General features: G+C 38.6%; 2 protein-coding genes across 4 annotated transcripts in view; one reads left to right on the top strand and one right to left on the bottom strand.

Moving 5' to 3' along the window:
• Positions 1-5,855, top strand: part of LOC128514684 (kelch-like protein 29) — a 206,952-nt gene extending 201,097 nt beyond the window's left edge. For both annotated transcript variants that reach the window (XM_053488488.1, XM_053488487.1), the window contains exons 12-14: positions 392-585; positions 3,887-4,031; positions 4,860-5,855. In XM_053488488.1, coding sequence (XP_053344463.1) covers positions 392-585; positions 3,887-4,031; positions 4,860-5,043 — 523 coding nt within the window. In that variant the 3' untranslated portion in view covers positions 5,044-5,855. The remainder of the gene's footprint in view (positions 1-391; positions 586-3,886; positions 4,032-4,859) is intronic.
• Positions 5,856-6,215: 360 nt separating this feature from the next.
• atad2b (ATPase family AAA domain containing 2B) overlaps positions 6,216-16,052 on the bottom strand; it is a 70,895-nt gene continuing 61,058 nt past the window's right edge. For both annotated transcript variants that reach the window (XM_053488591.1, XM_053488592.1), the window contains exons 27-28: positions 12,171-12,299; positions 6,216-9,702 (exon numbers count right to left, since the gene is read on the bottom strand). In XM_053488591.1, the coding sequence (XP_053344566.1) occupies positions 9,661-9,702; positions 12,171-12,299 (171 nt within the window). In that variant the 3' untranslated portion in view covers positions 6,216-9,660. The remainder of the gene's footprint in view (positions 9,703-12,170; positions 12,300-16,052) is intronic.

Below are 16,052 nucleotides of genomic sequence, written 5' to 3'. Positions count from 1 at the left end.
GAATTAAAGATCAGTATAATGACAAGGGGTGGCATAGTGGTTAGCACTGTCACCTTGCATCTCCAGGGTACGGGTTCGATTCCCAGCCAGGTTCAATTCCTGCCTCTGTGTGCATGGAGTTTGCATGTTCTCCCTGTGCTTGATGGGTATCCTCCGGGTACTCCAGTTTTTCCCCCAACAGTCCAAAGACATGCAGATTAGGCTAATTAGAGTTTCCGAATTTGCCTGTAGTGTGTGAATAAGTGTGCATATGGGTGTCCAGGGTGTACCCCTTCTGCGCCATAAGTCTCCAGCGTCCCTGTGACCCTGTATACAGGATTAAAGCAGTATAGATGATGAGTGAGTGAGCGTGATAATGACAGGAAATTTTTTTTCTTAATTTCCTCTCCAGGTATGACACCATCACCAACCAGTGGGAGACGGTGTCTCCACTGCCCAAACCAGTGCACTCAGCAGCAGCTACAGTTTGTGGAGGGAAGATCTACGTTTTCGGAGGTGTGAACGAGGCTGGGCGATCGGCCGGGGTCTTGCAGTCCTACGTACCCCAAACCAACACCTGGAGCTTCATCGAGTCCCCGATGATTGGTAAGACAGCATCTTGACTTTGTGAGATATACAGTAGGTGGATTAGATGCACCAGGTTAGCATCGCCACTGTACAGGGCCAGGGTTCAGTCAGGAGCTGCCTAGAATTTTACCTGTTCTCCATCTTGGATCTTGGCTTTCTCTCATGTGGTGCATTCCCATTATGCATCCAGTGGACTGGAACATGCTGGATCGTCTGCAAATCGAACAAAACTGTTACTGAAAACTAAAAAAGGTGTTGGATGAGATGCAGAAAATTCAGGACATCAAAGAAGAAAATTTGCAAGAGCTTTGTAAAGAAAGTGTAGAAGGCTCTTGGAGTAGTGTTGAGAGCTCGGATTCTTCCTTTTTGTCTGTCTTTGTTAGTCTCAGTGTGTAGGGACAGGAGTTCATTATCAGAGCTAAAAAGCCTGGAGAATATTGCATGTGGCTCAGGTGTGAGCAGAGAAAAGGCTAGAGGTTTCAAATCTGGAGGGTGGAGGAGTTGTTCAGACACCATCAGTCACCTATTTCTCTCTCTCTCTCTCTCTCAGTCCTGTGTTGCTCAGAGTGAGTTGTCTATCATCTGGCTATAGGCTGGCCTGATTGGACAGAGTGGGTGATTTGTCTGGTGAAAATGACTCTGTGGCTGTTGCAGCCAGAGAGAGGAGCGTAATGGAGGGATTTTAGTGGTTCCTGCAGATTTTCAGCCATCGCTCCATCTCTCGCCCACACTCTCGCTCCCTCTTTTTTCCTAACAACAGGATTGTGTGAAAGCAGGGCGGCAGAGGAAGGGATTTTAGAGCTGTGCGCCTGAAGTCATCTCGGAGAGCATGCGTACTCCGCAGGACTCAGTGGTGGTGGAAGATTTTCAATATATCTTTATTCCAACCCCTGCAGCAAGGGAAGTGAATTGGCTTTTCAACAGTCCTTAACTGGTAAATACATGCGCATATTCACAGCCTCTTCCACCAACGCCAGCACATATTTACTGATTTATTATTTTTTTTCTCTCCCCCCAAACAAGGATGCGCATTTCAGACGCAATTCAGATTTTTCTTTTTTTTTTTTTTATCGTAGATTTGCTAATCAAATGAAACACGCGAACAGAATGTCACACACCCCGTAAAACCAATATGCACACACATGGACCCGCTGTGAACAGTTTCCTCGAACACTAATTTAGCAGGCATGCACCCTGCTGACAGACAAGCTGTCATCTATGGCCACGCAGAGCAGCACACGGAGACATGCTACTGGATGCCTGGCACAGAAACACCGGTCGAAAAACACTCCCTTGTTCCAATCACACCGAATTGCTATGCTTTTCAAGAGACGAGAACATTTGAAAAGTGATTCAGCGGCTCTGGCTAGTCGCTGTGATGAGTTACGCCCACTCAGGTCGCCGTCTCCGCTGGCATCTTCACTCCATCTCGGTGGCTGTCATCTCGCTAGGAGCCGGCCCGCATCAAAATATTCACTAGACCCCTGAAATACCCACACAGTGCAGCAATGTTGGGTTTCTTTTTTTTTTTTAACAGGTGCAAGCCTGAGATAGAATACACTAAAGCTTGCACTTCGGCTCTTTCAAGAACTGACAGCTGTCGATTTCCTGCTATCCTCGTTTTACCTTTCATTACCTTGTAAATCTTTTGTTTGGCTTTTTTTTATACAGTAGCTTCCTTCGTTTTGTCTGTTTCCGAAATTGGTGGCCTGAACTATAAACTTCAGTCTTTATCTCCCGTTGAAAGACATGTTCCATGCTAGTGCTAGTGTTGACAGTCCTCTTGTTTGAAAGACCTTAAATTGTCTAGCCAGAGGCAGAATCTCGCCATCAAAGGAGCAGTCGTAATCCTTCTGCGCGTCAGCTTTCAGGCTCGGAGCACGCAGAGGCACGAACGATAGAATCACAGCCGGTTTTAAAAGCGCTGGTCACAAAAACGAGGAAGCTGCTCGAGCTTTAAAATAAGGAGCGAGTATTATTTTGTACTCTCGTGCATGCTCGGGTTGGCGGTGCAGATACGGTACCCGCGAATGCGATCATGATGCACACGTGCCCGTATAGGCGGCGAGGTGAGCGGTAAGTCGCACACAGCGTGTAAGCGAAAGAACTCAACGTCAGAGGTCTAAGACATGAGAGTTGTGCGTCTGGGGAAATCGGTTTGGCCCCGCGGCACAGGAGTGACACCGAACCACTGTTGGAGGAGACGAGCTCCGGCGACTTCAGCTCCATGTCTGCGTAGTGCCACAGAGCGTGTGTTCTGTCCCCCGTCAGTCACGCAGGAGTGGCAGGGCTTTTAATGAGATGCAGCTGGCAGCCAGCACTGAGGAAGCCTGGCGGAGCAGCACAGCGCCCAGCTGACACATTTATGTTTCCACTATTAAACCCAGTGGCAGCTTTACAGATGCCTTCTGTGCATGGCTTCTCCAGCACTGGATACGCGTGTGTGTGTGTGTGTAAATAAATAAATAACACCATGGTCAGGTGAATTATTCATATGTGTGATAAATTGGCCCAACTATAATCATTTGGGAGACAATTTCGCTGTCAGAAAGGCAAAGCTCTCGGAGTTCTGTTATAGTGCTGGAAAATCTCGTTTCCTCTGTGTGGACAGGTGTTCGGCTGTCAATCATCTGCCCGCTCATTAAATTGTTTTTTATTTTTGTATGCTGCAAATATATCAGTCCGAACAGTTGTACATGTTCATATTCTTTACAGAAGGACCAACAGAATAAACAACTGTAGAGCTGTCCACATCTCCGATATAAATCAGCAGCTTTATTTAAACTGATGTAACAAACAATGTTACGCAAAAATGAAGCTGGTGTAAAGGGAAAAAACTACAGCGGAAAAAGAAAATATAGGTTTTTTTTATATGCATGATGTAAGCATTGATCTGATGTATTGAAATAACTGTTTTTAGAAGAATCGGTCTTAAATCAGTTTTATTCCAGCATCTGAAATATGCAGCCGCCTGAACAGAGCAGAGTCGCCGAGACAAACAACAAAGACTCCCAAGTCTGTAATCCAGCTCATTAGCTGTCTGAGGATTCACTAAATTTATGAACATGGAAGCGCAATACGTTTCATTTGATATAAATTCAATTATCTCAGCAGTAAATCACAGAAGCTCTTTATTTTCCAAGACTTTGCGAAAGTTTTTCGCTCTCCACTGATGCAGAAGCCTGAACAGTATCTGTCTCTGACATCAGGAGAAAATGAAAACGCTGCCATGGTATCTTCTTGTAGCGCATGCATGAGAAGAACCGCATTGAAATTGTGTATTCCACACGCTCTGTTCTCTCCACTCTGCTTTATTTAGATAACAAGTACGCCCCCGCTGTGAGCCTCAACGGCTTCATCTTCATCCTCGGAGGAGCGTACGCCAGAGCCACCACCATCTACGACCCGGACAAGGGCAACATCAAGGCCGGGCCCAACATGAACCATTCCCGGCAGTTCTGCAGGTCCGTGAGTCTTTCTCTGGTTTGCAAAGTCAATACGCATTGATCAGCCATAACATGAACACACTGATTATTAACTAGATTCAGCACCAGTTCCCCCACAACCTCCATCATACAGGATCCACCGGCAAACATCCTGCTTTCAGACACTACAGCAGCCCCCAGAGGCCCTGCGGAGGGGCCAGAGATGCCCAGGTGGCACAATGTGGGCATGCACAGTACGGGGCATAATGTTTCGAGTTGTAATGTTATGGCTGATCTGTGCATCTCTCGAGTGTATACAATGATTTCACTCTTGTGCAACAACACGTTCATTAGCATTTGGCTGATTTTTTTTTTCTTGCATAATTTAACTCATTGTTGAACTTAATGAAAACAGGATTGACATGGGTTTTTTACACAAAATATAAGATCCACAAAAATAAATGAAGGTTATAAAAAAAAACAAAAAAAAACGAATGCTTAGAAAAAAATTGACACTTTTTTTAAAGCAAGACTTTTCTTTAACTTTGCTTTGAAGTTCACTTTATTTCTTTTTCTGTGAAAATGTACTTCTGCTGTAGATTTCTGAAACATCTTACACACAGTTGTGTCACACGCAGATTTAGCCAGACTAATCTAATAAGCTCTTACTGTGCATCTTCACAGCTTCAGCTGATTTATACTGATGTGTGATCGTGTAGCTACCCGTGAGCCCTTATACCTGAGCAGCCTGGAAGCAGCTTTTCTTACATTATCTCCCGTATCTGTACTCACCTTATCTACATTCATGTGTGAAATCCAAATTCATCACCTTGCTTTTTTTTTTTTTTTCTTTCTTTCCTTTAAAAGCGCTGTTGTCTTGGATGGGAAAATATACACCACAGGCGGCATCGTGAGCAGCGAGGGACCAGCGCTAGGCAACATGGAGACCTTTGACCCCTGCACTAACACGTGGACTCTCCTGCAGAACCTACCATGCCCGCTGTTCAGACACGGCTGCGTGGTCATCAAGAAGTACATCCAGAGCGGCTGACAACTAGCGCACACTTGTGCGCACACACACACAGCCACACTCCTCAACGTACTGCAGGGATCCGAGTCGAAGCACTACTCCCCAAACTCCAGCGGCTCTCCTGGGTGGAGTGGAGTGCAACTCCACTGCTCGACAGCTCCACAATCTGGAAGGGAAGTGTAGAGTAGCGAACCCTCATTCACGGCTCTCGTGCCATACGAGTAATAAGCAAGCATTCTGACAGCTGACTTAAAAAAAAAAAAAAAAAAAAAAAACACTTTTTTTTTGCCGTATTTCTTTGATGTCTTTTCACCCTTCCAATAACTGTCATAAGCAGCTTCATATTTTCCTTTTTTTTTTTTTTTTTTAAAGAGTGAATCAAGCTTATGAGGAGAAACTTAAATCAAAAGTCATTGTTTCTGCTACTTGGCTTGTCAGGTCTGTGAGAAAGGAGTCGCTCTATCGACTCGGAGGAATTGTGGACGATATTCCAAGACAAGGTAATGTACGAGTTTGACTTGAGGGTGCGACAGCGAGGCCTGGATCTCTCTACGGGACAGCATCACGGGTATAAGGTAGCACCAAATGTCCCAACTGTAAGACTGAACTGGATTTTAAAAAAATTCTCCCGAACACAGCCAAAGCACAATCTACTTCTGATTTTGAGAAAGACATTTGTACATTTTGTTCCTCCATTGTAATCTGAATCCAGTTAAAACAGGCTCTGAATGGAGGAGTGTTGGGGGGGCTGAGGGTCCTGTATCATAGGGAAGGAAATATGTATATTTTAAAACTGAAGGTAATTCTGTATAAATGTTTTAAAAAAAACTTCGATAGGCTAAAAAAAAAAAAAAAAAAAGAAAAAACTGTAAATCTGTACCCAAAAAGTACTGTTTACATGTTATTAATGATGAAACATAAAACAGACTTAAAAATTATTTTGTGTGCTGTTTTTGTATTTAAAAATTAACAATAAATAAATAAATTTGTTGCTCAAATTCAGGATAAAAAAATTAAATAAAAAAAAAAAAAAAAAAAACAGTGATGACCTTGTAAAATGAAATACTACTACCCAAACATTTTATTAAATCTACTTTTGTTAATGGCGGATGACTGAAGTTTTGCTCCCTCCTCGGACTCAACATAACATTTAAGAAGCAACGAGACACTGAAATAAGGGCCTCACAAAATAGTACAATTTGCACCTTTTATTCAAGTATAATCACAGCAGTTTAAGAAATTACAGTAAATGTATTCATTTCAACAGGACTTCCACTAAAATAACGCTCGACTGGATATTAACCAGGTTTCAAATGAGTCTTTTACCAGTTTGAGAAAATGCTGCAAAGACCCTGGCAATAGCAGAAATACAAACCCCCAATCTTAGATCAATAAATAAACAACAGAGTACATATCAGAGGCAATTGTTATATAAGTGAAAGAGGTTTTATTTAAGAAAAAAAAAAAAAAAAAAAACCTGCATACCTCAGCTCCCCTCCTGAGCATGTCAACAAACTGGATGTTTAACCCACTTGCTTTTTAATCAGGATAAATGAAAAACGAAATGACTTAAATTTAGCTCTTCTTCAGATGATTAAGCAAGATCAGAATGGGACACTTTTTTTTTTGTTTGTTTGTTTGCTTGTTTATTTATTTCAGTAACACTTGTTTAAGGCTCCGGTCAGGTGTCAGTATAGTAGTCAGGCAGTTTTGTAGAAAGCCAGTTTTTGGTCTAACAATAGCACAGATTTTTGTAGAAAGCTGTAACTAGACTAATCAAACCAAATGTGGAAAACTGAGCTAATGTAAAACGTGAAGTGAGACTCAGCATCAGGTTATCAATAGTACCACTTCTGACAAATGCTTTGAACCAAAATCATAAGACATTACAGGTTTTTCTTGGATAGCATTCACAGACTCAAAACAGTGCCTTGCTGTTTTAAGATATACATCACAGAATAATGGATTCTGTAAGATCAAGCACAAATCGTATCAGCAGGGGGAAAAAAAAAGGGGTTTCACATAATAGATGGATTTCCTGTACCGTGTCCAGATCACCATCTTGTTACTTTAAATTATTCTAATATAAATATTAGAAGTGTTTCCAATTTAAATTTGATCCAGTTTAAAATGTGACTTCTTACACAATCGTTGTTAAAAAAAAAAAAAAAAAAAAGTGATTGTTTCGGACCAGAACAAAACTGAAAAAGAAATTTATAAACATGTAATATTTTGTACGTTTTCCAATTCATTGAATCCTTACGAAATAGACTATAAGCTCAAATGCTCTCAGACCCAGTGGTCAGCATCACAGTAGTACCTACAGAATCAGAGAGAACAAGCAGATCATGTGCAGGAGATACAGAGGAGGAGGTGTTAAAACACTTATTACATTAGATGTATTTACCACAAAGCCCATAAAGCAACACCAGCACCATCATAATGGAATAAATAGATCATAAAATGTAGCAGAGACCTGAGACCAGTAAACCTCTTCCGCCTGCGCAACCCTGCTACACAAACATGCTACATCATGACATGGCTCTGACTTTAAAAGCTGTAACAAATTTCCAATTTGTCCCCTTTTAGTCAACGGTGTACGAAAAATATGAACAAACGCTCAATCACACCAGTACTCATGTTAATAAATAAACAAGTACAGCGTAAGATAAATAGCTAAAAATTATGCAGTTATGCAGGACATAGAGAGTAGAAACTGTAGTGAAGTGGACAAACAATATGGCTGCCATCACCAAGGTCCATTGGATAGGAAACAAATATATATATAATACAAACTTTTATCGAAGTTAATGTGCTATTTGTGTAGGCTCAACTGCGAAACTTAAAGGAACAGAAACCAAAACCAAACAAAAGGATGAATTACTGCATCGGCCACAGGACTTGTTGCTCAGTACCCGGGCTTTCAAATGATGAAGGTGCAGCGATGTTACAGATGTTTACAAATACTGTACGTCTTTGATAAACATGTTGTCTTAAATAACTTTTAACTGAGGTAGCCAGGGTTCTCCATCTCGCTGCAGTAATCCAAAGCTAATTTCTCTTCTTGCATGTTTTTGAATGGTTTTTAAGTAGACTTCAAATAATATAAAACTGAGATGAGTCTTAACTTCAGGTAAGTTTTTTTTTCCTGCAAACTAAAGAAAAAAAGCTTTTAAAAAAAGAATCTTACTAAAGAAAAAAGCTTTCAGGTCTTTCAGTGAAAAGTCCTTGGCATTAAACACACAAGGCCAAAAACCAACCAGAACCTAGCTACTAAAAAAAATAAAGTAGCCACTAAGCAAAAGTCTTAACACAACTAAACCATGGACAAAAAAAAAAAAAAAAAATCAAAATATCATACAAAAATAAATTGAACACAACAATAATAATGCTCTATACTGAACAAACCACTCTGGCTAAAATTGCCTTGTTCATCATTCATTAATTAATGCAAACAATCTTAGCATTCATATAACTCAAACTAAGAGGTAATTTAAAAAAAAAGCAAATAATACAAAATAATACAAAATATTACAACATAAGGTTATGGCGTAACCAATGGTGTCAAAATAACTGTCTTAAGGATTATGTGGGTGTTGCTCATTCAAAAGAAAAAAACAAAAAAACAAACAGTTTTTGAAAATTTGTTTAGATCAGCCTCAAGTGAAAAGGGTTTACACAGTCATCTTTTCCCAAAAGACAAATATATATGTGGCCATGACAATACCAAACTGTAAATGCTCATTAGGCAGGAAGAGATCAACTTTCAAGAGGCGACACGCCTCTTGGAAAACATTCCTGAAGCTGTAGCTAGATATGTTTCCAGTTATTTTAAAATCTACAAAAAATAAAAATGATAAAAACTTGGTTTACTGCATCATTGTACTGTGATAATTCCACTGTAATAAATTTAACTTTTAATTTAGGGCCCCTTTTAATACGATGGTGCACCAGGTTTTTTTTTTCCCCTCTACAAGGGATTTATGACATGCATCAGGTAGAAAATGCTCACAATTCAGTGTTAGAGGGTGTGTATTCTGGACGGGATTATCACTGTCTACTAGTTAAAGGTCACAGGGAGACAAAACATTAAGATGTTATTCATAGAGGGAGAATGATGCAATCCTTTCCACAGTCAGTAACAAACTGGCATGACCTCGTGGCATTACACCTTGTTCATGTGGGGTTTTACTACTGCTGGTGAGAATCTGTGCCTGTATGGTGATGTGTGCTGTCTCTTCCTGACAAATGAGACCAAGGTGTTTAAGTGACATCACACAATCAATTTTTTTTTCCCTTTTCTCACTTTTTTTTTTTTTTTTTAAAGAAACTCAAGGAGCAGCAAATGGATAAACAATAGCACCTAATAGCACCAAGAACGCCCGTTAGAAATTGGCATATATGTTTTTGAAACCTATACGAGTCTTGACTTGTGTTTGGTTCTGTAGACTAGTTCTGTCCAGGTACCTGAGACAATAGCACCAAGGTTGCCACTGAAAGTCTTTGCAAGTCTCCTTACCTCTTCCTTTGCTATTTAATACCAAACCTGCTTGGCTCGCTGTAGCAGCTTGGTTCTTTAACTTGGTCTCCTTTTTTTTTTGCATTACAGGAGTCTCTGATTATGTTCACCTGGTTTCATTACAGGAATGTATTGAAATGCTGGACTTGCCTCTCCATCTCCTGAAAATGAGGGGGGAAAAAAGTGAGCCATATTAAAAATCACAGAAGCATATAACATCAGTGAAGCAGCAAACAAAAAATCTTTAACCTAAATAATAGGAGTGGATAATATGACACGTATCAGTTTTTGACTGCAACACTACGATAGGCAACACTAGATAGCGGGTAACACTGTAAAGTAGAAAATGCATTAAATCTGATTCCTCAGGCTGTAATTGTTATTATTAAAAACAAATCAAATTAATAATGATAAAATATCCATGATATCCCTAAAACAATGTACTAATACCATTAATAAAATGAAATTATTTATCTTTATTAGATTACCATGTAGGACCATGAATTCTGAGTAATAATTATAGTGATGACAAGTCATAAGAGATGCTCTAGTTCTCCTTCATCTCACAGTACGTTGCACTTTTAACAGATATTCTCTTTAAGCACGTCACAAAAGTTTGGATGTATATTTTGGTCCTTAATGAACAAACCAGCTGTGATTTTGGCGAAGAAAATAACTCAAAATGAACTCACATATAATTCTCTGAAATAAGGGGGTGAGACTTGGACAATTTTAGGAAGTTTGAATCTTTTTAATGATGTACATGTGGGACTGTCCTCAGCACCAGGACATGAGTCACAGGTGTAAAAAGCACAAAAGGAGAGCATCTTACATCAGATTCCTAAATAACAGTTGAGGCACATAGTTTTCAGCCCTTTATTTTAAGCATTTGACTGCTGTTTAAAATAATTAGTTGAATCAGACTGATTACATATACGTTCTACACTCAGGTTATCGGTGTGGACGTCACAGGCCAAAAAGCATCATCCAGCTTGTCATCTACAGTCATTGCCAAGCATATAAACGTGCTGAGCGAATAAAAATAATAACAATGATTAGCAGCGTTAAGAGCTTCATGGGAGTTCTCTGCACTGTCATGCCATGATTACATCACTTATTTCAGAACTTTAATAATAATAAATAATGAACTACAGCAGCACGTTGTTGCAGTCCTATTTCAAAACTAACAACTTGTCAGAAAATGAACAAAATGAAAATGAGTTCATTATGCCTGTGTAGCTGTAAGCAGATGATGAATACACACAGACTGGATGCTGACACACTGAACAGCTGCTGAGTGTTGAAATTAGACCGCCGTGTTGATAGCAGTGAGCTGTGCTCAATCCTCTAGGGAAATTAGGTTTGCTGTTCTCAAATACAATGGTAATGGTTGCCGGCCAGCAGTAAGAGAGTGGAGGCACACTTGGGGCCTGGAGGTCATCAAGGGCCTAGATTAATTTGTGTCCTGTGCTCAGGTAACCCTTTTTAGAGTCCACTACACATTCTCCTATTTATTAATATTAAATAGATTTTTTTCCTCCTGACTAATTCATAAAAAGTATTAATATTAGGGGGGAAATGCTAACTGCGGGGTCTGTATTATTTTTCATCACTCTGTGTTGTAGCTACTGTATCAGGCCAACCATAAACAGTAGGAAAACTTACAATTATAATGTGCGTTGCCTGGACCTAAATAAATAAACAAATAAATCACCACCTGGATTTAAAATGGGCAAATACTTTCAAGTCGAAGCTTCTACGACTTCTCGTAGCTTCTCATTTCTTAAACAGCCATCAACGTGTCCCAGAGTCATGGGAAATATTTTACAGTGTTAAGGAATTTGGTTAAGAGCTGCGCAACGCATCGGTAAAACTTGGAAGGATAGTGCTGAGCTGTCAATTTCATGGAAGAGGTGTCAAAAAAAAAAATTAATTAATGATAAAAGGTCACTTAAAAGTTTGATGAAGTTGCATCGTTAAAAAGGATCAACAGTAAAAACCTAGTAAAATTAAGCACATTTCCAATTGCACAATGCAACGAGAATCACAGGATTGACACTAAACGGCTGCATGACCTCAAGAGACCACTCGTTAGTGAGTAATCAGAAATAAAGGCTTTAATCTGCTAGGGAGCATAAAGGTTGGACTTTGAAGCAATGGAAAAAAGGTCTTGTGGTTTGATGAGTGCAGACTGACCGTATACCAGCGAGTAAGAGTGCATGAAGTAATGCACCCATCATGCATAGTGGCCACTGTACAAGCCTCCAGAATCAGTGTTGTGATCTGTGGTTGCTTCAGTTGGCCAGGTCTAGGGGCTCAGCAAAGTTATGTGGGAATAAAATGACCTAAATATACTGAATGGCCAGGTTAGTACATAAATGAAAAAAGTGTGAATCTGAGAGCACGAGGAATCATTTTCACACATGAAACGGCCACCATGGCTGCATGAGGTTGTTAAAACATAATAAACATGAAAGTCAAACATGAAAGTTTCTTATGGCAAGAAAACAACCAAAGTAACAACCAGAGAGAACACATAATACATATATTTACCTGCTTAAACACATGCATTACTGACTCTGAATAATATCACAAAGTTACAGGGTTTAGGGTACAGAGGACTACTCACCTCAATCAGGCAGGTCTTGTCATAATCCCTGCGGTACTGGTAAATACACTGGCTGAGCACTGAGTAAAGTCTTTCCAGTTGATCCACACTATAACCCTTACTCTTTATCACAACTTGATCTAGCAGAGCCTGCAAACAAAGGGGCAAGACACCAGGGTCACTTAACAGTCACAACACAGTTAGGAATGCAAATTACACTCGTTTCATAGCATAAAGTACACTGTATGCCACAAGGTCCATTTAAATAGCTTCCTGGCTGTAATAAACCCAGACAGTCTGTAACAGTCCAGAAGTAATTATAAAGTTTAAATTAAAATATAACTTAAATAATTGTGGTTTATAGTAAAATATTGGTGTGTAATACAAACGAACATGGACAACAGCACTGAACTATCAGTTTTCATTTCAAGGGCATGTTAAAGGTTGTTGTGTCCAAAGTGACAGATTTTATTTAGTAGCAGGTAGCAGGTGTTGGTAATGAAACACAAAACCAGAGTGTATGTACAGTTTATTTGTACATTCTCTGCGATGCCTTTAAATATATTTTAAATTCCTTTTCATTTAATTTGAAAGAAGCCAAGCTTAAACTTTTTAATAGGAAAAGTGTAAATTTCAGACCAGGTGTTCAGATTAAGGGCCTGTCCCAAACAACTTGACAAGCAACGCAAATCCTTTAACAAAATGTATAAAAAAAAAAAAAAGGATTAATAATTTGTTTATATCCCCACACATTTTATATGCAGCTTAACAGATTATGCAAAGGTAACTCATTTATATTTGCCAGTATGACTTACACTTTTGTGTTTGTGTGGAATTGTTTGCCTGCAACCAAACAAATAATATTCTTATTAAATATTCTTTAATATGCTCCAATCTTCTCTGATTTAAAAAATTTACAGCCGTCCCATTTAACTATTATTTTTATCTTTACTATTTTTATCACAAGTGTCAAGAATTTTTAGGACTCTCTTCCAATACAGTGAACCACTGTGAGAGCACAGAACTGAACACAGCTCAAGCAAATCAAAAAGTGCACAATGTGAAAGGAGTGATTTCTGCAATACCAACTTTCTACAAAATAGTTTTGTAATTGTATCTCATTTGAAATTAATTACTGTTAAATTGTATTAGCATTGTACATTCAGTACATAGCAACATGTAAGCCTGATGAGGAGTGTGTTTGATTTGGGGCTGTTAAGGTTTTTCTAATTGTAAAATGTTAATACAAAAGCTTTTGTAATAAAGCCAATAAAATTTGTCCAGTTTAGAAGACAGTAGGAACAGTCTTCTAAACCACTTTGTTGCTGTTAAAAGTTTAAATGACCCTCAAAGAATGGAGTGTAAAAGACCTGGGCAGATAAAGCAGATAATTTATTATTATTATTTTTTTTTAAACCTGTGCCACCTGAAACTAGCAACAGGACAGGGGGGTCAGGAGCCTTCCAAAGCAATTAAGATCACAGTGACAGCTAATTAAGGCAAATCATAATTACCTTCCATTTCATACACAGTTACAGCATGCTTGTGTTTACATTTCAACCTGACTTTAATTAAAATGCTTAAGTCCCCGTGATGCCCTATCAATTGACACATTCATCATGGCGATCTTTGGACAATCAGCGGCTCATCAGAGTGCACACAGATGAGTTATTTCGGCAAGCCCTGGAAACATTAGGTCGGCCTCTGATAACAGTCTAACCAAAATAAAAAAAAACGAGTGTCTCCAGGAGTCGCTGGCTTGCAGGAATATTAGCTTCGTTTCAGCACAATAAAAGGTTTAAAACAGTTTAAAAAATACCACTATGTTGTACAGGACGAGCACAATAAAGCTGAGATATGTATATCATCAGTCCCAAATACTGAAACTGCACTTTACAAAATATTTTCTCAGTGCTAGGTGGTGCACATTCTGTGGTTTTTCTTTTGGGACAGACCAGGATCCTCTATGAATGCATACTGACTTGGAATTTGCTAAATTAATCCTTACCCACTGAGAGCGAATGAAGCAGAACAGCCCATGTTACAAAACAGCAATATAGCATTCTACTGCCAGAGAAGGTGGAATGCTAAAATCTTGCATCCAGCTGTTTTGAATTTGCACCTCGCAAAATAAAGCCTGGTTTCTTGTTGAAAAGAACAAGGAACAGCAGTGAAAAACACCTTCTGGATTCCACTGGAGAAGAAAACGCTTGCAGAAAAGCCTTTACATAAACAAGCAAAAACTGTCAAAACTATACAGAATGACATGAAAGATAACCAACAGTACATAGCTTAAAATCCTCTCAAATGATACATATTTGGTATGGACCCCTTGATGTGCTTTTGTGGTATTTTCATAGACCATAGCTAAGTAATCATGGATAGCAGATCCCTCTACAGTTGCCACAGGACAGAACAGGAATCTCAGCCGTAAAAGATCGGTCGATACACTCAATTTAACTCTTAACTATTTGAAAGTCATCATCCTCTCCTGCTGAGTAATAACCCAGCCAGTTCAGCAGAGAAGCCTATATAACAAATCACCCTGAAGACGTATACAATGCACCTGGGTCTTTAGGCATAGGGGCAAACTGCAATAAACAGCCACTTCAATTTTTTTTACCGGCCAGCATGTAAATCAACCACTGTTACATGACTGATGCAAGTACTCCAAATGTTTGTGAAAAGTTTTAGACTTTTGAATTGTTTACCCCATGCCAACCATATAAGGGAGTTTTTCAATCTTCTGAGCTGCAGTAGATAAGATGCGTTAATGAATAAATTATCATCTCAGCTTTTTAAAAGACAAAGCAGAAAAAAATGGATGAGGTGATGTAACCGTCTGTACAGCTGTTCACATCTCAAACAAAGTGCTGAATTAAAATGCGCTCAAATGTGTGTCAGGTCTGAATAAAATCAGAAAGTTAAACCAATTCTGAAACACCTAGCACATACAAGCTTGAATTCTGTAAAGAGAAAGCACTTAAAATAATGCCATGAATATCAATAAAGTGTAAAAGGATTCAAAGACTGAACAATACAGACACAATACTGTTAATTTGTTAGGAATTCTGGTGAAGTATCAATTAAAAAAACAATTTGCAATAATTAACAGCTGCACTGACAACATTAAGAAATGCTAAATAATTAATCTTATTCATAAAGAAGTGGTTTCACACCTACAGGTTTTTTCGGTCTGGTATTTGTGCGAATAGATTAAACTACCCAGAAACCTGTTCAAATAATATAGGTGGATCCGGAATTTGATGGAAATAACAACCCTACCTAAATCCAAAAGGCTGTAGTCTAATGATAACCAAGACAAAAGAGTGAATTGTGCCCAAGCTGGCCGTTTACAATAAATGCATCATTATAAAAACATATTTTGTAAAAAAAAAAAAATAAATATATATATATATATATATATATATATATATATATATATATATATATATATATATAAATATAAATATATAAAATATATAAATATATAAAATATATATATATATATAATAAAGAAATAAAATAAATAAATAAAATAAATCCTTTCAGCTGCTGATCTGTGTTTTGGCAACGTCAAAAGGTTGCCAAAACACAGATCATTTAATCTACACACACAACTTTACACCGGACGCCCTTCCTGATGTTGTCCTTCTGTTTTTTTTTAATAGGGTTTTGGACCGGCACTGCATCAATGTGACTGGGTATATGAACTGTGGTAACATATAGAACATTTTTTGTACATCTCTTCTATAGCAGATCCTGAAATAGAAGTTGGAATAAGCCAGGTTCTGCTTATACAATGCTATTAAGAGCTAAGATGATACTATTTAGATATTTGCACTCAAATTTTGCTTAATTTTATTTTGCAAATTTTTCTTAATGTTTTTTTTTTTTCTGTAA

This window comes from Clarias gariepinus, chromosome 27 (genome assembly GCF_024256425.1).
Source record: "Clarias gariepinus isolate MV-2021 ecotype Netherlands chromosome 27, CGAR_prim_01v2, whole genome shotgun sequence".
Lineage (NCBI taxonomy): Eukaryota > Metazoa > Chordata > Actinopteri > Siluriformes > Clariidae > Clarias > Clarias gariepinus.
The sequence above is the reverse complement of the archived record's forward strand: the minus strand, read 5'-3'. Positions and strand labels throughout refer to the sequence as shown.